The 23,106-nt window shown below is 51.7% G+C and overlaps 1 protein-coding gene across 1 annotated transcript in view; it reads right to left on the reverse strand.

Moving 5' to 3' along the window:
• Positions 1-13,244, reverse strand: part of WLS (Wnt ligand secretion mediator) — an 18,228-nt gene extending 4,984 nt beyond the window's left edge. The window contains exons 1-10 of the mRNA XM_014310614.2: positions 12,973-13,244; positions 7,720-7,844; positions 7,124-7,285; positions 6,233-6,369; positions 5,715-5,883; positions 5,460-5,557; positions 4,894-4,957; positions 4,507-4,650; positions 3,151-3,234; positions 1,527-1,680 (exon numbers count right to left, since the gene is read on the reverse strand). Of these exons, the coding sequence (XP_014166089.1) occupies positions 1,527-1,680; positions 3,151-3,234; positions 4,507-4,650; positions 4,894-4,957; positions 5,460-5,557; positions 5,715-5,883; positions 6,233-6,369; positions 7,124-7,285; positions 7,720-7,844; positions 12,973-13,216 (1,381 nt within the window). The 5' untranslated portion in view covers positions 13,217-13,244. The remainder of the gene's footprint in view (positions 1-1,526; positions 1,681-3,150; positions 3,235-4,506; positions 4,651-4,893; positions 4,958-5,459; positions 5,558-5,714; positions 5,884-6,232; positions 6,370-7,123; positions 7,286-7,719; positions 7,845-12,972) is intronic.
• Between the last annotated feature and the right edge of the window lie 9,862 nt (positions 13,245-23,106).

Here is a 23,106-nt window from a genome sequence, read left to right on the forward strand (position 1 = left end):
GGCACCCGACTCATTCTGTCTAGCATTTCTTCCACTGTAGCATCCCCTGGCAATGTAACTATCCTGATGATCTATTGCTTCCTTTGAAATCGCTTGTCAATCTATCCACGAAACTCTATTCTCAGACTCTCTATCTACATTCTGTATCTTTTCCTTTTTCCTCCCTCTCCTTTTACAAGAGACTTTGGCATTCCAATCATGATCACTTACAGCTGCTCTGCCTAGTTCCTCCTCCTCACTCTCTGTTAACTCATTACTCCCATTCTCCTCCTTATGTTCCTCCTTGAGCGATGGAGCAACTGTCTCTGACCCTACCCCCGCCTTTAATTCAGCCGTTTCTTCTTGAAGCAGTGGGCAGTTGGCTCCACCGACTCAATTTCCTGCCAGGCTTTCACTGGCACCGAGCACTCTGTTGGGGGAATAGACACATAATCGATTCCCAACTGGAACTTCCCTGCTTCTGCAGGTTTGCCTTCCAAATGAGCTGACGCTACAGCCGCTATCTTTTTCTCAGCATGATACTTTTGTAAACAGTTAATTACGTCCCGCCATGACTTCATCGGTTTCTTAGCAGTTTTGTTCTTATCTATAACCAAATCCCATAATATGTCCTCGTATTTCTGCCACTGACTAACGTTGAATAATGTCCCCGGATCGGTAAAAAGCAATTAACCCTGCTAACTCTTTCTTAAGGTCAATATCCTTTACTCCCCGCTCTTCTAAAAAGCGTATAAAAAAATCAAGGGCTACCTCACTCTCCATTTTAGCCAGCCGGCAACTGTCCCTGTCAATGTCGTTAGTGCAGCCTTTTCTCTTGGGTAGCCCAGTCGGACGGTGGACCCCTCTGCTCAGGTCAGTCCAGGCATGGATCGGGCATCCTACGCCAGCGCTTGCCGATCTTCTGCCCCCTGGTCACTGCCTACCGGTGCTTTTCCGATGTCTCGTCACCATTGAAGTCAGGATCAGAAGGTAAGGTCTCCTGGTTATTGATCACGTCGAGGTCACCATTGAGGGCAGTGAGGGAAGCCAAGCAATCAATCAATATGATTGGTAAAGCAAGCTTCGGTTTATTTTGAGTACACCGGTACTTTTATATTGTTTTCCAGTAATTATGTATACTTGTCGTTAGTTTATTGGTTTAATTGCTCATACACGTCGTGAGTTTATTGGTTTAAAGCAAGAGATTATATTTACATATTCCTCCTACTTTGTGGTTATGCATACTTTATGGTTTCTATTCTCATCGCTGTCCTTGCCCTTTCAGCCTTGTCAGCAGGCAGGATACAGCATCTTCCTATCATGGCGTGCGGCCTGGTTATGCTAAATGCAGCTCACTTATGCTAAGCTGCTAAGTTAACATGTATGCTAAGTTAACACGGGGTTTGCTTGTACAACATTTCCATGGATCCATGGCCCTTTTCCTCCAGCCATTCTTCCACAGACCAAAAAAAAAGGCACAGAAGGCAGACCCTGATTTGTACCCCTTTGTTCCCTCGAGAGCCCTCAGGTCATTTGGGGACATTTACCATTGGACTGGTCTTCGCCGTAGTTCTTGTGGGATGGCGCGTACAGGAACATGAGCGCGAACACGTAGAGATTCCACATCCCGTAGATGCCGGTGAAGAAGGCGCTGTTCACCTGGATCGTGATGTCCCCCCACTTCCAGTGGCCTTCTGTCACCTGTCCAGGGAAAACAGACACGGACAGGCCATCAGGAAGAGCAAATTGCATAAAGACACAGCCTTGGAGTACATCAGTGAGAACAGCATCAATTCAACAGGATAGAGGAAACGGAGTGTAAAAGGTTCAGTGAGGCAGAAGTCAGGCTGGGATTCTCCTCTGCAGACTCGGTCTGCAGGGACAAAATGCTCCTGACAAATTGAATCCCTCAGGACTTCTTCAGCTCTGATGTCTCATTTACTGTGACCGAACCGCTGCGCTCTGCGATACCCCTGCCACAAGCATGTGCTCAGCACAGATTGACACACAAAGGGCACTACCTGGGGACACCACTGACATCCCTGAACATCCACCTGCTAAAAATAGACCTTTTATAGCAGGAAAACCAGCATGAATAATGGGAGAATTGATGTGCTGAACATGGCTGGCTGAGGAGGGGCCAGGCTGACAGCACCAACCTGCCACACGCTGAGGCCTGTCAACATCCATGAAAATATCATCAATATTAATATTCCTTGAAGATACACAGACTGCTCAGGCTGCAATGTTGCTTCTGTTAAAGAACAGCATAAAGGCCAAGAAGAAAACTACAGTAGCTTAAAAAGAGATCCATGGAGATGCTCTGAGGCTGGAGCCCCTCTGACATAGAGCCAGGCTGGGAGAGTTGGGGGTGCTCACCTGGAGAAGCAAAAGATCCAGGGAGAGCTCAGAGCCCTGCCAGGGCCTAAAGGGGCTCCAGGAGAGCTGGGGACAAGGCATGGAGGGACAGGACACAGGGAATGGCTTCCACTGCAAGAGAGCAGGTCTGGATGGGATATTGGGAAGGAATTGTTCCCTCGCAGAGTGGGCAGGCCTTGGCACAGGGTGCCCAGAGCAGCTGTGGCTGCCCCTGAATCCCTGGCAGTGCCCAGGACCAGGCTGGATGGGACAAGGAGCAGCCTGGGACAGTGGAAGATGCCCCTGCCCATGAGATGGGCTTTAGGGTCCCTTCCAGCCCAAGCCAGTCTGTGACCCCATGATTCCAGCAGTGATAAAAGCTCATCCGTACAGAGGTGACATGGGAGCTCAGGACAAACAGGTACAGCTCCTGCTGGGCACAGCAGGCTGCAGTGAGCCCAGGGAAGGTTGGATGCTGTCACATCTCCATTGGCACACAAAGCCACCCCAGTGTTTCAGCGTGAACAGAACATTTTCCTCTCACTGAGTTCTCAGAAATGACTAAAGCCTGTTGGCCGATTTCCGCACAGCGTGGCCCCAATGCTCCCCAGGAGCCAAGGGCCTTTGTGCCGGCTCCAGCCTCAGCAACTGCATGGCAGAGCTTCAAATAAACCAAAACAACTTCTTCAAAAGCAACTTGTTATCAAACGTGCTCAGAACAGGCTAGTCCTGTCTGACCAGCGACGCGCGGCGTCGGGAGCGGCTGGGAAGTGGCGGCTGAGGCTCTCCCAGGAGCCCAGAGCCACCCCTCACCTGGCTGACGATGAAGAAGATGACAGTCATGGCTGCACAGGCCAGGGTGATGAGCATCATGAACTTGAACCTAAAAATCAGCCCCTGTTTAGAGAGAAATGTCACTGGTCACATTAACAGAATCCACAAAACCCATTTTTGGTTTTAGGATAGACAAGACACGAGGATAAAAAATAAAAAATAAAACAAGGGTCCAACCCACAAAACCCCAAAGCAAAACAACCTCCACCCACTCCTGTGCCGTGCTCAGCACAGCCCATATCCTCCGCTCCCCACACGTCTGCCGGAAGCTCCGTGCGGGGTGGGCACGTCTGGACAGCGCTGCCTTTCCATGACATTTGCCCAGTGACTGATTGAGCAGCAGTTAATTCAGTGGAAGAGATGGCACGCCGGGCTGCAGGGGGCACGGCCCGACAGCTCACGGTCCTTGTAAAACAAACACGAGGTGGGGTCGGTGCCCCAGCGTGGGCTCAGGGTCTCACCACACTCATCCTCACCCCCAGCCCGGCTGGGAGGGAGCTGCAGCGATTCCAATGTCTGGAAAACCTGGCTGGCTAGCACGGAATGGAGATTCCGACACAAACCCCTTGGCTGGCAATCCCACTGCCCACCACCCCTGCTTTCACTGGTTCTACATTTTTACTTACAAATTCTTTTGGTTTTGGGTGAGCGCGTGGGTGTTTTTAACCTGGTTCTGGAATTTAGGTGGAAATGTCAGTGTCTGCGCAATTACCCTGCCACACCACGACAACAAAGGACTATTAATTTAACTCTTCCACACCAGATCCCTGCTCCCCAGATGTTTGGATGTGGAGTGTGGCAGCAGCAGCTCTGCACCACAAGCTGAACCCCTGTGCCCCCTGCTAGAGGGAAAAACTCTCAGTATCTGCTTCAAATTCTTTCAAGCCAAATTTTCTAATTTTTGATGTGCATTCCTGATGGATGATAATGACTTGTTTAAAGAAGAAGTGACCATAATTTAACAGAACGACTTTGGGGATAAATATTTGCACCCCTGCAGAGGCAGGTTAAGCACTTGGGTTTGGCAGCAGGCAAATCAGGCAGGACAGAAAAACATACAAAATCGTAGGCTAAAAATGGGGATAACGGGGGAAGTATGTTGTGGTTTGACCCTCCAGCAACTTAATAAGGAAATGACGACTCCAAAAATCCAAATTTATACTGTGAAAAACCAGATGGTCTTAGCAAGACCTCTCATTAAACACAAAAGTTAATATTAAAGGAGGAGAAACGGAAGTATGAGGATATTATGGATAAAGGGGGTCTCAGAACAGACTGTGAGGTCCAAAATATCTTTTAAAAACAAGGACTCTGTGCCCCAAGGAGGACCCTTACCTCGTAGTGAAGGCGGCGAGCCTTGCTCATGGCAGGGAGGCTCGACTGCTTCCCACTGATGTTTCTGAACACTTGGAAGACCATAAAACACAGGAAGAGAAAATAGAGGCACAGGCAGATCCCTGCGACTATAATAAAGGCCATCTGTGCAGAGGAAGTTAAGGGAAAATGCTACAAACGAACAGGAAATCCTAGAAAACATTACCCAGGGAAAATGGTACAAACGAACAGGAAATCCTAGAAAACATTACCCATATCCAGCTCCCCAGTGATCTCCTGCAGTGCCTGGCCAGCCCCTGCCCCCCAAAAGCAGGGAGTTTGCCCACAGCTCCCAGGGACCTGGCAGGAGGGAGCACCTCCCTCTCCCATAAAACAGGGGAAGGATACAGCCAGCTCCGTGCCCACCTCGGTGGTCCAGATGCTGTAGAAGGGGTTCTTGAGCTGCACTCCCCTGCAGAGAGGAGAGAAAACACCAACTCTCAGAGGGCCCCCTGTCCACTCTGCAGCCTGGGAATCACAGAATCAGGGAACATCCTGAGCTGGAAGGACCCACAGGAATCACTGATCCGGCTCCTGCCCTGCACAGACACCCCAACAATCCCACCCTGTGGCTGAGAGCATTGTTCCAGTGCTCCTGGAGCTCTGGCAGCCTCAGGACCATGTCCATTCCCTGGGGATCTGTGCAGTGCCAGCACCCTCTGGGGGAAGAACCTTTTCCCAAGGTTCTGCAGAGGAAAAGCCAGCTGTGCTGCTTTGCCATGTGGGTGAGGAGAAGGTGAGGTGGGAAGTGTTTCCATGGCCAGCACAGTCGGGAGCACTCCAGAAGCCTCCCCTGGCTCTGGGAGATGGGGCTGTGCACCCAGCCATGGGGACCCAGCTGGTCCCTGCTGCAGGAGGTGGCCACGAGCCCCTGCTCTGGGATGGCCAGGCCTGGGCAGTGCAGCTGCACCCACCTCTCACACATGTCGAAGACGAAGAGGCAGAAGGAGCCCACAGCGATGGGTCCAACCTGCTTCCAGTAGCCCGAGAGCCGGTTCCGCTCGTTCTGGTCCTGGGCACCAGGTGGGGAGGAGGAGAAAAAGGAAAAGCAAGTTAGCCTCAAATCCCCTCAGCTGGTGCAAGTCCCCCCAGCATCATTTCCAACCGTCAGCTGCCAGGTTTTCCTGGAAGTGGAGCTGGAAACACCTTCCCACGGGTGTGGTACCCACCATCATGTGCTCCCCGCAGAAGATGATCCAAAATGAGAGCAGCATGGCATAGAAGATGCCCTGTCGAATGTCTCCGAAGAGCAGCATCCAAGTCCAGTCAAATCCAATGGAAAACCACTCCACAGGGATGTTAATGAACGTCATGGAAATTCCCAGAGCAAAGATGACCCTGGAGAGGCACAAACACCATCTCTGCACATCCCAGTGTGTGAGGGAAGGACAGAGCCCCAAAAGCCAAAGCTGTGTGTGGAAAGCAACAGAAGGAAAGCCAGCACTTTTTGGAAAGTGTCACCTCCGGCCACCAAACCCCCTAGGACTGAGCTCCTCAGAGCAGCTCCTTTTTCTCCAGGGGTTTAACAGGAAAGAAAAGAGAAACTGAGGAGGTCTCCAGCTCCCTGGGTGCCTGGGTAGAGGGAGGGAATGGAGAAGAGACAACGCCTATCTCCCAACCATGGGCTCTACCTGGGAGCAATGACCACCTCAGTGTGTCCCCTGGGCCACCACAGGTCCCTACTCACTTCTCCAGCAGGACGGGGGCGCGTGTCATCAGCGTGATCCTCCTCCAGTACCACACCATGATGATCAGAATGCTGGGCGTCAGGAAGGTCTTCATGGCAAACCACACCTTGGTGAAACCCCCGTTTTGATGGATGCCCTGAGGAAAAGCAGGGTACAGGGTTTGGCATCATCACCCTGTGCTTCTCCTCATGGAGTGTCAGGAGAGGCACACACATGGAAGGTCATCCCAACGATGGTCTGGCCAAGGATGGACAGAGAGCGGGGGCCTCCTGAGCCCCCAGGCCACCTGGGCAGGTTCCAGAAGGTCTGAGAACAAATGCCAGCAGACACAGCTTCCATGGCGAGGGAGAGAGGGAATTCTGACACAGCATGGAAAAAACTGGCAGAATCACTCCCAGACAAGTAACCAGAGCCTCATGGAGCCAAGTCACCCCTGGTGGGAAGAGCATTGGCTCATTAACGTGTTTCTCCAGCCACGCGTCCTCCCACCGCTGTCTGCAGCCACCGCAGCCGTGGTGGGAGGGCTCCAGCTGGGAAAAGCATCCCTGCTCACCCAGCCTTGAGGGCAGGCAGGGCAAGGATCACTGACAGCCTTCCCACACACGGCCACAGCCAGCTCCAGGGCAGACCAGGCCCCCTCTGAACCCTCCTGCTCCTCCTTAGCTCCTGTCTGTAGGAAGGACTCTGCATCCCAGGCAGATTGTGGTGGGAAGCAGAGGACACAGGGAGCTCAGAGCCTTGGGAAGAGGAGGAGGCCTAGGGAGGGCTCCTGCGAAGAGCAGGGCATTCCCAGGGAGCAGGACAGTCCCGCTGGAGGCAGAGGAGCTGGGGCAGGAGCTGGGGCAGCCCGGGCACAGGTGCTGGGTGGCAGGGGAGGGCAGGACGCTCACCACGAGGCGGATGTCCTTGATCTCGCCGATGCCCACGTTGATGCCCTTCCTGTCGTTGACGGGCAGGCGGATGTTGATGAGGTAGTACTTGTGTGCCACGCTGCCGATCTCCATGAAGGGCAGGAAGTCGCAGTCATAGTGACGGCCCTCGGACTCCACCGTCTGCAAAGGGCAGCAGCACAACCACGGCCCTCAGCCCCGGGACCAGCACAGCACAGAGCCCTCCAGCTGGGAGCACTGGGAGCACCCAGAGCCTGTGCGTGAGGGACACCTGTCCTTGTGTCTTGGACTGTTTGGGATCGCTGAGCAGGTAAGGTTTGGCTTCAAATGGGTTCACATTTCAGGTTTTAATGGGAGCCTTCCTAGATGAACTCTGTACAGCTCCCACCAGGAGGTGGGAGCCAGGTGGGGATTGGCCACGTCTCCCAGACAAAAAGTGACAGGACAAAGAGAAAACAGTCTCAGGTTATGCCAGGGGAGGTTTAGGTTGGATACTGGGGAAAATTTTTTCATGGAAAGGGCGATTCTGTAGTTCTGTGATTGGAAGAGGACAACTCCCACTCACCCCCACCACCAGTGTCATTCAGATTCCTTACTTTTGGGGAGCCAAAGGTGCACTTCAGCTTCCTGATCTCTATGGCATGTGCTATTTCCTCCCAGTCATCGAACATGTCATCACGATAGGCCAGTGACACATCCAGGGTGATCTCTGCATTTTCCTCTGCAACAGCAAGGAGACAGGAGGCTCAGAAGGTTCCCAGAGTAATTAAAAAACACGACACAAAGTTCCTTTATGAAGATAATTAATGAACTGAAGCTGAGCTACACTGAACTAGCAAGGAAAAAACTCAGAACCAGCCACACACAACAGCATTGATGTTTTCTATGCGTCTTGTTTAGCTTCAGTTGTTCTACTGAAGGGTTTGGAGCTCTCCCTTCCTCACCTACAGAACATTTCAGAGCCCTCCCCTGCTCCTCCACACCTGCCCTGACTTGTTCCTGCCTCTGCAGATGGCCCAGCTCGCACGCCAGCGACACACACAGAGCCCATGGCCTGGCAAAGTCACACGTCCCTGTGGGACCAGCAGCTCATCCCTTCCTGGATGTGTGCACAGTGACAGTCTGGGATACAGCCTCTGGGAAAGGTGCTCCTAGAGGACACTGCCAGAGCCCAGCACATGCCAGGAGGGAGTGAGGCTGGATCAGGCTCAGTCAGGCTGGAACAGGCTCACTGAGGAGCCATAACTGAGCGAGTTCGTGCACTGGAGCAGCAGCTGAGGCTGCCAAGGAGCATCAACACGTTTAAAAACTTGAGGCAAGTCTGTACCAGTTCCACCAGCTGGAAAATCCTCCTGTTTACCAGGCACAGATCCCAGGGAAGGCTCTGAATGAGGAACACACTCCAAAATGAGCATGTGCATGTTACAGCCCAGCCTCCTTTTGTAGGGCACCAAACCTTTAACAGCCACAGCTGCTGGAAAAGCCCCAGAACTATCCACCTTGGAGAAGCGTTGGGAGATGGTTCCAGAGCCATCCACTGTGGAAAAGCACTGAGAGATGGCTCCAGAACCATCCACCATGAAGTGTGGGGAGATGGCTCCAGAACCATCCACTGTGGAGAAGCACTGGGAGATGGCTCCAGAACCATCTGCCATGGAGAAGCACTGGGAGATGGCCCCAGAACCCATCTTTTCAGCTATATTTTTGTTGGGAATAGGTGGTGGCACACTCATCCCACCGGATGGGAAGGGATGTGGATGGGATCTGTGGTTGGCAGTTCTATTTTTACGCCCTTTGGAGGTGGCTGGGTTGTGCATCTGATGTGGACACTTCAGGATTTTTCTGAGCATTTTCTGGTGCACGTGATCTGTACCATCCAGATCCACATGCAGTCTCTTTCCAGAGCTGCCAGCAGTTGGGTTTCCATGAAACACGAATTTGCCATCTCAGATCCGCTGTTTAGGAGACCAGCAAAACAGATAAATGGGAACATAAGGTTGAACTTGGCCCGGCTAAAAAGAACCATGAACTCCATTTCAGAAGCCATAAAACCAACTGGAATGCTTGGGATTAAATCCAAGAAAAACAGCTTTCAGTATTTCATCTTTGCAGTCCAAATGTTGCTGCTGCCATGGAGTATAAAAACCAGAAGGCAGAAGATGAACTGCTGCGTGCCTTTCCAGGCCAATGGATTAGAGGCTCCCTCTGGAATTCCATCAGTCTCTCTGCTGGGGTGGCACCTCCCCTTGGAAATGAGTTTTGTGCAAAGACCCTTCAGGGCTGTCAACATAAAATACAGATATATCCATATATCCATATATTTCAGCACAGCAGACTGATGGCAGGGCTGTGTTAGTGGTTGGACTCCATCTTAGAGGTCTTTTCCAACCTAAATTATTCCATGAGAATCCTACGCCAGCCTTCCATCAGCAACTCCCATTGTGCCTGAGGAACAAATGAGGACAGTGACAGGGAACCAAATCTTAAGGAGATTCGTGCCTTATTCCCATTAATCAGATGGTGAATAGACAATTTTCTGGGGAGGGGAGGGTGTCCTTTTCCTGCACAGCATTAAACTGAGAGGGAGCAGGATCAGATTTATCACGGATAAACCCTTCCCTGGGAGGGTGGGCAGGCCTTGGCTGTGGCTGCCTCTGCATCCCTGGCAGTGCCCAAGGCCAGGCTGGAGCACCCTGGGACAGTGGAAGGTGTCCCTGCCATGGCAGGGGTGGCACTGGATGGGCTTTGAGGTCCTTCCAACCCAAATGAGGACAAGACACGCTCCTGGAGGTTTCCCAGCCCTGAGCTCTGTGCTCCTCCCAGTGAGGGACTCCCTGCTCATGCTCCAAACACCATCAGTGTCATTTTTCCCACTGGCATTTTACTGCCCAGGAGCTTTTCCATGAATCACTTTATAGGACAATACTTGCCCAGGATATCTTCACTCACATTACAATGGCCTAAAAATAGTGGAGTTGTTTCAGGAGGGGGCTTTGTGCCAGCTGCACACTAACACAGCTGGCTGGGGAGAAGCCTATGGCAGGCAAGCAGAAATGCTGGAATTATTTCCATTACACTTCCATGCTTCACCAGCTCCCTAAAATTACAAAACCTACCAAAAGGCCCAAGGCTGGATGAATTAGAAAAGGAGGCTGCAGCACTCTGCCCTCTCACTGTACACAGTTGCTTTCTAGCTGCAAAGAAACTCCATCTCCTTCCTCTGGCCCCCTCCTTTCCCACTTCTGGGAAGGGGTTTTAATAATTGAGTGCACAATGCATCAAGAAAGGAAAGGGACAGCACAGAAATAGAAATTGCCTCTTCCTCAGAGGAACAGCCTGATTCTCTCCCAGCTTTCTGGGAAGGACAAACACAGGGAAACAGCTCAGATTCTAAACATCTGCATTCCAAAAAATCTCTGTTTCAAAACCACTGGAAGTCCAGAGGGAGTTCCCAAGGTGCAGGTGATCAGGGCTGGCTGCTCCTCTGAAAGGTGAGATCCCATGGGGTATTCCAGGAGGCTCAGCCCCTGCCAGGCTCTCGCAGGGCACCTTACCAGGGCTGCCCTTCCCCTCTGTCCCTGAAAAACCCTTTCTGGCTGGATGAGGAGAGCTGACACAGGTCCTGGATGAGGAGAGCTGACACAGGTCCTGGATGGGGAGAGCTGACACAGGACTGACTCCAGCTCTCTGTGGATGAGGAGTCAGTCATGAGTCACCAACATTTCCCAACAGGCACAGCCCAGCTGCCCCTGCCCCAGGAGGGTTTTGGCACCCAGCACCCTGAAGAAACCAAATGCAGGTTTACTCTGTGTCTTGGCCTTGCTTAGGAATTGCAGGGGAAGAGGACAACCAAGGGCCTTGGAGGAAAAAAGCAGGAGACAGTTTGATGTAGCTCAGAAACCTCCCTGGTGAAGGCCAAGGGGAGCTGGCAGAGCCCAGGATTGTGCTCAGCACCTTCACCTCCTGCAGAGGAGCAGGAGAGCAGGATGTGCCCCAGGCAGCAGCTTCCTCAGGAGGACAAATCCTGTGCAGCCCCCAGCAGTGCTGCTTTCCTGGATCATCTGAGGCAGCTCCCAGACAGTTTTCAGGACAGTGCCCAGAGGCTTCAGCAGCTGTGGTGCCTTCCAGGAGTGGCCCTGGTTTGGCACCAGCCCCTGCTGGCGTCAGCCACAACAGGAGGCCTGGAGGGCTCAGAGCCCCAGAGAGAAGAAACTTGAATTGTTGCTTTAAAGGAAGAACTGAGGTTATTTCACATCCTTATTGCTGTCCCTTTTGAGGAGCTGAGCCAAATCACCTGATCAATGGGGCCCTTTCATTTAACAGCAGGGACAGACACACAGGTGCAATTAATTCAGCTTAACAAGTCTGCTGTTTATTTCTGCAAGAGCTGTTACAACACAATCTAGCAAGCAAGAAATGTGTTACTTGTTCCTGAGATTCTACACTTAATTTACACCTGCCTTCACCTTGGTACAAAGTGTTGGACAATCCCCAAACCTCCTTTTTATTACCCAGGGGGCGGCCCTACATGAGCTGTTCTGCTTTGAGATCTCAAAAAAAGCCCCCCACCTGTGCAGGACTCAGTCACCAAAGGGCTCAAAGCCCAAGCAAAGGCTCTGCTCTTGCAGCAGAAATGCTGCCAGAGGCTGGGTTAGCATTCCAGCAGCCTGCTCCAAGGGCTCGGCCAGCTCCTGACTCCAGCACGGTGGTTCAGCTTGAAAATCCTTGGAATAAAGAGCTGTTTCCCTAATGCAATCATCTGTCCAAGTGGAAGGAGGTGAGGCCTTAATAAAGGCACAGAACTGCTCTCTCTGTATTTCAGAGATAATTACAGGGATAAGAACACAGGTGAAAGCTTTCTACAATCTCATTTCTAACTTATCTTAATGAAAATGTGTTAAATCATCCCTGCTCCTTCTCTGCAAGTGCTGAAGGTTAGACAGGGCTTGGAGCAGCCTGGGATTGTGGAAGGTGTCCCTGCCCATGGCAGGGGGCGGGACTGCAGCTCTGAGGTCCTTCCCAACCCAAACCAGTCCGGGATTTTGGAATAAATAGCTGGAGGAACAGTTCCACGCTGAGCAGGAAGGGGTCAAGGACACAAAGATGGCTAAAAAAGCTCCTAACCCTAACTAACTCCCTGAACTGATTCCATCCCATGGATCCCTGAGCATGAAGCCAGCCCTACAGCCAGGCTGGAGCCAGGGCAGCAGCTCCACACACCCAGCCCAGCCAGTCTGGAAAGCAAATTGTTTATTCACTGTAGCCTACAGTTAGAGAGGGATTTCCCCAGACACTTTAAAACATGCAAACACATGGACAAATTCCCTTCCAGGGAGGGCCAGAGCAGTGCTGCCCTTGCTGCTCCCAACATAATTTTGCAGGTTTTAGTGCAGGATTATTTCTGAGTTTGGAGGGGGAGCTGTGTGTTTTGTGTGTGGGGTGGGGAGGGTGTTATATATTTATTTAGTATTTATATAATAGATTCAAATGGAGAGGAGGGGAATTAAAATTAGATACTGGGAAGGAATTCCTGTCTGGGAGGGTGGGCAGGCCCTGGCACAGGTGCCCAGAGCTGCCTCTGGATCCCTGGCAGTGCCCAAGGCCAGGCTGGAGCAGCCTGGGACAGTGGAGGGTGTCCCTGCCCATGGCAGGGGTGGCACAGGATGGACTTTGAGGTGCCTCCCAACCCAAACCATTCCAGGATCACCAATTCCCAGATTCAGAAAGTGCTCCAGCACCACCTCACTGTGTGGCACCAACACAATGCACAGCACAAGGTAAAAACCCTGTTAGGGGAGGCACTCTGGGCAGTGAGAACCAGGCAGCAGCTCCCTGTGCCAGGCACTTACTGAGGTCGTTGTCCATCTTGAAGGCGATGTCCAGCTGCATGATGAAAAGCATGAACTGGAACCAGGGGCTCATCTCCTTGCTGGGCAGCGGGATGTGCACAGCGAACACGATGTCGTTGGCCTCGATCTGCCGGCTCACGGCCTCGTCGAAGTCCCTCAGCTTCTTGCAGTGGTTGGTTCCCCAGGGCATCAGCCACTTGGTTTTGTGGTGGTTCTTCCTCACGTCAATGCACTTCACTGACATGTAGGGAACAGCTGTCGTGGGGCTGGGGGCTGGCAATGCAAGAGAACCACACTTGTAGCATCTGCAGACATCTGATACAGCGGCTTCCCCACCAAAACTCGCAGCTCCCCACTCGCCTCTTTGAAGGCAATTTAAAACAAATGCACCCAGTGCTGCTCCTTCACAGCTCTTTGATCTCACAGTCAAGTAATTAAGTTTATTACATCCACAGATGTATTACTGACTTTGTAGTGGGATCAAATTAGGATTAATTGAAGAGCTGGGATCTGCTGGTTCAGTCTCAGATACCTCGGTCACACAAAATCAGCCTGATTTACTGAACTCTTTTCCTTTCCCTGTGCTCACCCAAGCAAATCCACCCAGAAAGCATGTGCCCAGAGAAACCTGGATGGATAAACTAATTCCAAACCTCGTGGTCCTGCAGGGCAGGAAGATTTACCACGGGGATTTGCACCATGCAAGGCCATGCATCTCCTTGGGCAGGAAGATTTTCCTCCAGGGTAGTGAGTGGCATGGGAAGTGAGACTCTGCAGAAGGTGATTTTCATGTTGTCACCATCCTCATTCTGATCATCCAGGACTTCACTTACAGATCACAGCCCCCCACCCCAAAACTCCAGCACCACCCTACAAACTCCCAATATTCCAAGGAGGAAAACAACCCTGGAGTGAGCTTCACCTCCCAGCCAGGGCTCCTGGCTGCCCCCAGCCCCGCACTGCTACACCCAGATGATTCAGCCCTGGCTCCCTTGTAATTTGGGCACAGCAGGATCATCCCAGCAGCTCTGGAGCCGTTTGGGATGGCAGCCAGGAGCCCTGTGGAGCACCTTGCCCAGCGTGCCACCTCGGCACAGGGTGACATCCACACAGCTTCCCACGGGCAGGGAGCGGTGACTCAACACCAGGCAGGAGGAAGTTACTCAAAAGCCAAATGTTTATCAACTGCATTTTTTCCATTTTTTCACAGCACTGAGTTTCTTCCAGCTCCAAAGGCACAGGGATGCTGGGATAAGGATGGGCTTTAGGGGACTGGCGTGAGCAGGTGGGTTAATGGTTGGGCTCGCTGACTTTAGAGGGCTTTTCCCACTGAAAGGATTCAGTACTCCCAGATGGACCCCAGCTCCTGGGATGCACTGTTGCACTGCTGCATCCCAAACCCTTGCTACATGCAGGAATCACACAACACTCAGACAACCCCAAAACCAAACAAGTTCTTGATATCAGAATCAGGACATATCCTGAATTGGAAGGGACTCACAAGGATCATTGATCCAGCCCCTGGCCCTGCACAGACACCCCAAATCCCACCCTGGGCATCCCTGGCAGTGCTGCCCAAACCCTCCTGGAGCTGCTCTGGCAGCCTCGGGGCCGTGCCCATTCCCTGGGGATCTGGGCAATGCCAGCACCCTCTGGGGAAGAACCTTTCACAATATCCACCCTAAATACCGCATCAAGAAACAGCAAAGTAGAATAAAACAAAGCACTCAACAAACAAACACAAATGAAGCTGCAAGTCCAGGGTTACAGAACTCTCATGACGTGCCCACAGTTCATGAAACACTGCAATAAATGTTTATTCCTCTGCCGTGCCTCGATGCAGAGCCCAGTAACCACAGCTAGAGCTACAGCTGGAAGGGAATATCAGAATATTGCTGTGAAGTAAGCCAGGCATTTCAGCTGAGCTCTCTGAGCTCTTTAACTCTGACACATTCTGGGTGATTTCGAAGGCATTTCTGAATTAAGAGACAGCGTTCCCTCTACAGAGAAGCCGAATGTTTCTTGCTTTGATGCAACTCATTATAGCCATAAATACATGTTTTCATCACTGCCTGATTATGATTTTAAACACTTGGCACGCTCCCTGCAGCCTCCCCTCTGCCAAAGTTACAGCTTTGAGGAGCATGAGACAATTACTATACATATTCCTCGTCGGGAATCGCGCACCAAACAAACGCCGGCACTTGGCTTCCATTACTGATCTGGCTCCTGGCCCATTCAATCCAAGTGAGCGTTGAACCAAGTGGAAAAAAAAATGCTTTGTGGAGCTGCAGCCAACTCAGCCAAGAGCATTACAAAGTGCTATGCAAAACAAAGCTCTCACCCAGGGATTTGGGCTGTGCTGTGGTGCCAAGGGCTGCCCCAGCCCCTCTGCCCCCAGCCCGGGGGGTGCAGCAGCCCCACGGATCCCAGGATCTCTGTCAGCCTGTAAATAATTGAGCAATTGAACAGCTCTGTGTGCACAGCACAGTGCATCAGCCTCGTGCTGCTCGCTGCCATGAGAGCTGCAGGAACGCAGGTACCACTTGGAGTAGGAGGGGAGCAGAGCTTCCAGAGAAGGGTTGGGCAGGAGCCAGGGGAGTGCAGCTCTCTGGCAGCCAGCTCAGCCAGGAGCCCCCAGCAGGGAGTCCTGGAGCAGCCACGGGGCAGAGAGCCCTGGTGCCAGGGCGCTGGACACCAGCAGTGCCAAGGGCCAAAAGCCATGGGCAGGAGGTGCTGGAGCTGCCAGTGCTGCCACAGGATCACAGAGTGAGAGAGACCTTAAAGTTTGCCTCATTCCAAAGCCCTGCCATGGCAGGGACATCTCCCACTGTCCCAGGCTGCTCCAGCCCCAGTGTCCAGCATAGCCTGGGGCACTGCCAGGGATCCAGGGCAGCCACAGCTGCTCTGGGCACCCTGTGCCAGGGCCTGCCCATCCTCACAAGGAACAATTCCTTCCCAATATCCATTTATCCAAATTTCTCCTAGATTTCTGCCTCTGCACCTCCTCCAGTTGGGCCTGCAAAGGTGCCCAGCTCACTGCAGAAATCCCAAATTACAGGGGCAGAGCAGATCCTGCTGCTCCCTGCGATGGTTTTAGCCAGCAAATACTTGGAAAGCTGGACACCTTCACCAGTGTGGCCACCACTGCCCAGGGAGGGCTTCCCATGGACTGCCAGGGCCACCTCAGCCGTGTCTCACTGACTGAAACAATCCTGCACAGAATTTCATCCGTTCCATTCAGCCAGGAGGTCAGGGCAGGGTGCTCAGGGCCTGATCCCACCAGGACAGCAGAAAACAAGGTCCAAGGGGCTTCCCTCAGGAGCTAGTCCTCAAAGAAAGAAAACCACACTGCACCTCTGGCTTTAGACTTAAAGCTTTAGGGGAAAAATTTACTGAGACAAGTGAGGTCCATTTTTTAGCATTTTTTGGGGGATATATTACATACACCTAGGTTTGGGTAAGAGCCACCATCACTCAGTATTTTAATTTCAATAAATTCAGCAGATCTTCAAAAAGCTCCTGTGATGGAGCCTCAAACACCTCCTTCCTCCTGCCCTCAAGCTCCAGGATTTCCATCCTCTCTCAGCTCCCCAGCAGCCCTCACCTTGGGAATCACATCCTGCACCTTCTCATCCCAGCACCTCCAGCACTCCCATTAACCACCGACCCTTGCTCCAGCACCATAAACAAGCCCTTTGGAAACTCTCAATTGCATTGTGTCCACACTGATTAAAGGCTGAATCCCCCTGACCTCGGGGGGATTTAACTTCTCCCGGCACCGGGAGCATTCTGCTTTTCTACTCAATTACCCCCTCTGGAGCCAGCCAGCACTTCCCAGCGAGCACACACAAAGGGCTTCTGCTTCATTACCCTAAGCGACTGCAGGGTAGGAATAAACAAGCTAATTTATCACGGACAGACCCAGCTTTTCCAACTGGAACAGCCACAACCTGGATAACACCATGCATGCACTCAGGATTATAAATATGTATTTATTGCAGCAGGATTTTTTCTGCCTCCCTCTTTCCTGACCTCGATGGCACCAGTTTAATAAATTTGAGTGACACAGAGACTTTTAATTACTACTTCCTTGATAGTTCTTATCTTTCACACAGCTTTCTGGAACATTGAAGCAGCTTTTATATGCAGAATAATTGTATATTTAAATAACCCCACTGCCTACTGGAAGCCCACTCCCCTTGGGAAAGGTTTTTCTTTCTTATATGTGACTTCAAGCTTTATCCAGACTAAAATCCTTTAAAGCCCTGGGGCACCAATTCCGTTCTGATTTATAGTGGGAGTTTCCAGATATCCTGTTGCAGCTGAACACCCATATTTCTGTTGTTTCAGAGGCATTTTATCAGTACTACAGGTTTCTCTGTCTTTCTTTTTTTCAGACCATAAAAATGAACCTGTCCAAACCATCAAACCCAAGCTTGCTGGATCAGAACAGAAACTTCGTGGCTCCCCCTGGATTTCTGGAACAGGGATGGGCTTGGAACAGCCTGGGATAGTGGAAGGTGTCCCTGCCATTGGAGGGGTGGGATAAAAATGGGATTTAAGGTCCATCCAACCCAAACCATCCTGGGATTCTGTGACTCTACAATCCAGTCACATATGGCTGGGTACTCTCATGTCCCAGGGGTTATGTTTTTCCTCAAGGTTTGCTCTCCAGTGCTCCTTTTGCAGCTTTGCTACCAGCAAAGCCTCTTCAGAGCAGCACAAACTGAAGGTTTTTCCCAATAAATCGGTTCCCAAAAGGAGCTGCAGGAGCATCCGTGCCCACAGCCCTTAGAACTGAGGGAGCAGGGGATTCCCAGCTCCCTGATAAGCAGCCACAGGGCTCCTGGGGAACAGAGATAAGGAATTATTCCCTCAGCCCCAGGCAAGTCACACAGCAGGGAAATCTCATGAGGCACAACTTGCTGGGAGAAGTGAATGAATGATCTGCATGATTCACATCCATATTCAACAGCAGCAACGAATACAAATGAGGTGAGCATGAGTAGAGCTCCCTAAATGCAGAAATGGATATTCAAACACATTTAAAAGAAGAAAGAAAGAAAGAAAAAAGGTAAGACTGATTTCCTAGTTGCCACATAGAGCCTGATCTTCTTCCAAGTCAGTTTTCTAGTGGGATGAGATGCATTTCCTGCAACTCCCAGCCAAGGCGTGAAATCCTGCACACAGACCCCAAGGAGCAGCAAGAGCTGTTGTTATCCAGCAGCTTTTCTCCTGAGCCTGACACTCCCCAAGATAAGATACCTTGGAAACTGTCCGTGCTCAGATATGTGAGGAATTTCATCTCCATGTGAATGGGCTGGGCCAGGCCCTTCCCCACTGGACACCTTGAGCCTTCAAAGGCTTTCCCAGGCTATCAGGGACTTCAAAGGCCACAAGTGTTATTTACCAAGGAAAAGGCTTCCTGTGTGGAGGTTTTCCCTCTCAAAGGGCAGGGAGGCAGCAGGAGCACTGCTTGGGAAGTGCTCGGGTCACGTCTAAATCAACAGAGGGGGAGCAGCAGCAGGACTGACCAAGTCACCTGAGCTCTCCCAGGTTTGGGTTTGGAAGTGATGCAGCTGTGGAAAGAGAAAAACCCAGCACCTCCGAGCATTCCCAGCTCCTCAGGCCCCAGCGCTGCCATTCCTGCCTGGGAACTCTCCATTTCTGGCACTTTTGCCCATTCAGCTACAGTTACAGCTCCTCAAAGGAAGAATTGAGCAGACCTAACTAAACAGACATGACCTTTCGTGTCTGCTTTCTCCTGGGCTCCCAGCGCCTCTGCCAAGGCTGCAGCACTGCAGGAATGTGTCTATACACAGGATCCATTGGCATTCATGGCCACGGAGCACTGACCAGCTCCTGGAGAGGCCCTGCATGAAAGGAAGTCAGGCACACAAAAATGTTCTTTATCCCCAGCCTGAAACCCTCTTTCCTATCCATACCTTGGAAATCCGAGTGCTTTCCTTGACAAAAGATCGGCTCAGCTCGAGGAAGGTAATGAAATCCCAGGAAAGAAAATGAAATCCTGGAAACAGGGGGCTCAGGAGCCAAATCAGACATTTAGATAATGAGCTGGGATTGTGGAGAGCTGCTCAGCCATGGCCACACATGACTCATTATCTCTCCAGGCCAGACACACAAGGAAGTTTGAGCTCCTCCAGTCACAACAATTCTGTTTTTTCCAGCCTAAGCCAGGGAAGGGAGCAGTGAACCTGCACCTCCTTAATCTATCCCCTCAGCCCAGAGGACTCATGTGCTAAATAAATCCCTCCACTTTTCCAATCAGTTAAATTTGTACAGTGTACGGGTGGGCACTGGGCTTGCAGCACCTCCCTGGGTGTGAGCCTGCTCTGGGTTTGCCTGGACCACAGAGAGTTCTGCATCCCCTGTGCTTGTTTGAACCAAGGGTCTGTGGTTTGGGATAAGGCATCCTTGGAATCATGGAAGTTCGAGTTGGAAGGGACTTTTAAAGTAACTCATATAAAACAAGACATTGAAAATTCCCTTTCAAAAAGTTTTCAAAGCTGCAGAGAGATCTGAGGGTTTTTTCCCCTTTATATATATATAAAATAACTTTATATATATAAATTTATATATAATCTTATATATAAATATAAAAGATTAAAAGACAACTAGAAATGGACACCAACAGCTTCACACAGAAAAAGATAATTTGTACTCAAAAGCTTTGCTTTCCAAACAACCAAGAGGCATCAAACCCACATAAATCCAGTCAGATTCTGCACACACAACTTCCACCCTGGCAGCTGCCAGGAGGACACCGGTGTGTCCCAGCTCAGCTTTGGCCTGGAGCAGTTGTGGTGACCTCCACTGGAACATGCCAGTCAAAATTCCCAGAAGCAGCACAGCCAGGTGGAACCCGCAGCTGGCCCAACTGTGGAATCATGGAATTGTTTAGGTTGGAAAAGCCCTTTTAGGCCAGGAATTGAACTGTTCCCAGCACTGCCAAGGCCACCCCTGCCCCGTGTCCCCAAGTGCCACGTCCACAGGGATGTTAAACCCCTCCAGGCATGGGGACTCAGCACTGCCCTGGGCAGCTGTGCCAGGGCTGGAGAACCTTTCCAGGAGGAATTTTCCCAACATCCACCCTGAGCCTGCCCTGGCCCAGCCTGGGGCCGTTCCCTCTGCTCCTGTCCCTGTTCCCTGGAGCACAGCCCGACCCCCCGGCTGTGCCCTCCTGGCAGGAGCTGTGCAGAGCCACAAGGGCCCCCTGAGCCTCCTTTGCTCCAGGCTGAGCCCCTTCCCAGCTCCCTCAGCCTCTCCTGGGGCTCCAGACCCTTCCCTGCCCTGGACACACTCCAGCCCCTCTGGGTCTCTCTTGTCCTGAGGGACCCAACACTGCCCCAGCATTGGAGGTGCAAGGTTTGTCCTCATGCCCTGTCCAGGGCTGTCACAAGCCTGGTGGCATCCCAGGACAGCCACACTGGATCCAGGGAAGGCAGAGCAGGCAGGGGCTCCTGGGAATGCCAGCGTGCCTGTAAATTATCATCAGCCCCATTCCTCACAAACGATAACAGAAACCATTCCCAGTGATCCCAGTCTCCTGTAATCCACACGTGCCATCATTTACAGCAGGACAGCGGAGACAGGGCTGCATTAGGATTAATTTTGTGGATCATGTTCTATCTCCCACTGCTGCATCCCAACTGAACACATCACACACAGCCCAGAAGCGTGACCTTTAAACAAGATGTTTTCCATGAAAGGAGCAGACATCAGGAATCCTGTGGGGTTTCAAGTAGTGACAGCCCCACTTTCTGGAGCCAACAGTTCATTACAAAGCACAGCAAAGAAACAGCCCAATAAAATTCTCTTTTGGGGTGTTTCCTTCCTTTTGAGCTTTGCAAAACTCCCTCCACGCATGGGGACTCAACCACTGCCCTGGAGAGCCTGCAGCAGGGCTGGACAACCATTTCCATGAAGAAATTTTCCCAAATATCCAACCTAAAGCTCCCCTGGCACAGCCTGAGGCTGTTTCCCCTCACCCTGCCCCTTGTTCCCTGGGAGCAGAGCCTGACCCCACCTGGCTGCACGCTCCTGTCAGGGAGTTGTTGGCACAGGAGCTTCCTCCTGCCACAGGAATTTCTCTCTCCGTGTACATCTTGTGCTCTGCCAACAGACAGCTCTGAGCAAATCCCACCTGAGAGCTGATAAGGTTCCTGCTGCTAAACAAAAGAGCTGTTGGAAATGTGGAAGCTGCATTAAAACTCTGGCATCACACACTGACTGCCCAAAACCGATCTGGGAACCAGCAGTGGCAGAAACCCCTGATGTGAGGAAAATCAACTTTGTGGTGGTTGTATCAGGTACCAACGTGCTGCATTTGGGTATTTTGGACTGGCACGAGGGATCTGTTAAAATAGAGCACTTAGTCATTGTTTTGAAACATGACCTAAGTGCCTGTGAGGGGAAAGGCTGGCTGGGCTGAGCAGCCCTGTCCCACTCGTGTACGTATTTTGGGTTGTCTAGACCTGGGCACACCAAAATAACCGGATTTTGGTGTCTCTTGGGTGCGCTGCATCAAACCAGAGCGGGGCCACCGTGTCAGTGCCAGCTCTGCTCCCAGCCCACCTGGTGGCACCCCTGTGGGGTGGCACTGGCAGCTCTCCTGGCACGGCTCTGATCCCTTCGGAACGCCGGCCACCGACCTGCTGCTCAGCACGAGGAGTCTCCTTGTGGGAAGCCCCACACGTTGGGAATCACTGAAGGGGTCAGGTCTGACCCCTGGATCAGAGTTTCCAGGGATACAGGAGCCCAGAACAGGGCAAGAGCTGCTCAGCCTCCCAGGCCGTGTGTCACCGTGCCAGACATGAGGGAGCACACCTAGGTTACACATGGAACTTGGTGTTTCACAAGCACCAGATATCCCTGGATTTGCAGCTCCCAGGAGGGCTGGCTGGGAGCTGCTGGCTCAGGGATGAGCCTCTGAACTCCTTCAATGCATTAGAAGGGGTAAGTGCTGCAGAGGAAAGAACAGTTTGGATGATTGATTGGAGCAGTTTGATCTGAGGGAATCCAGGAATTAAAGAACTTTGGGGGCAGCACCCCCTAGGACCTGACCACAGGGAGAAGATGCATTTACTCCAGCAGCATGGAGTGACTGAGCCTGTGCAGGAATTCCAGCAGGATGGAGTGACTGAGCTCGTGCAGGGCACTGAACTCAACCCCAAATCCCTGTCCCTGCTGGCCCCAGCCCATCAAACTGTCCATGCAGCTTCCAGCCCCACCTGGGAGACCCATCCAGGATGGGAGGGCACAAGGTGGATGCCCAACAGCAGCACCAATCAACAAAGCAGGGAATAAACCAGCTGGAAAACTGAACTAACATAATTTAAATTCTTTAATCTCTGAATCCCTTCAAAACTGAGCAGAAACACTTGTCTTTTCACTGTAAAGCCAGCCATAAACATCTGTTTGTTACAGCTGTCCCCAGATGCCAGCACAAACGAGGGTTTCTGAGCCACACCAGCCTTTGGAAAAACTAACTATTTCAATCTAGCAGCAAGAAACTGCTAGAAAAACCCTTTTAAGATGAAGTCTGGCTTCTCTGCACAGGCCAAGACATTTTATCTCAGGAATCAGCAGTGGGTTCAGTAGCCTGCTCTTGAACCAGCTCTTAAAGAGAAAAAAAAAAAAAGGAAGCAAAAAAGCTAATCCTGATAAACTCCATGTGGTTTCAGGCCTGCAAGAGCAGGAAAAATGAGTTTTAGTCAATATGTGCCAGTGACTCCCTTGTGACGGAGGTCAGGAAGAAAGAGAATGAGGGAAACTGAAGTTTTCCAAAATTATGTTTAGTGGAATTTTATAGTTATTAGAGGCTGATAATTCAAGGCCAGGAAGGCAAAGCACTGATGGGCACAGGAGCACAGAGTCTGCTTCCTGAGGAATGGCCGGAGCTATTCCCTCGATCCCTCTCAAACAGAGAACAGCCCGACTTCGTTCTCCCAACCAAGTGCAACAAAGTTTCGGAGTGAATTTGACCCCGATTCTTCCTGAAAACCCGCAGAGCTCGGCAGGGCTCCAGCCCTGGAGGAAGGGCTGGGCCCGGGGGATGCCCCGCAGGGCCGGACAGCCCCTCCCGGACACAAAGGCAACATTCCCACCCTG

The sequence above is a fragment of the Geospiza fortis genome, unplaced genomic scaffold (assembly GCF_000277835.1).
Source record: "Geospiza fortis unplaced genomic scaffold, GeoFor_1.0 scaffold69, whole genome shotgun sequence".
Classification (NCBI taxonomy): domain Eukaryota; kingdom Metazoa; phylum Chordata; class Aves; order Passeriformes; family Thraupidae; genus Geospiza; species Geospiza fortis.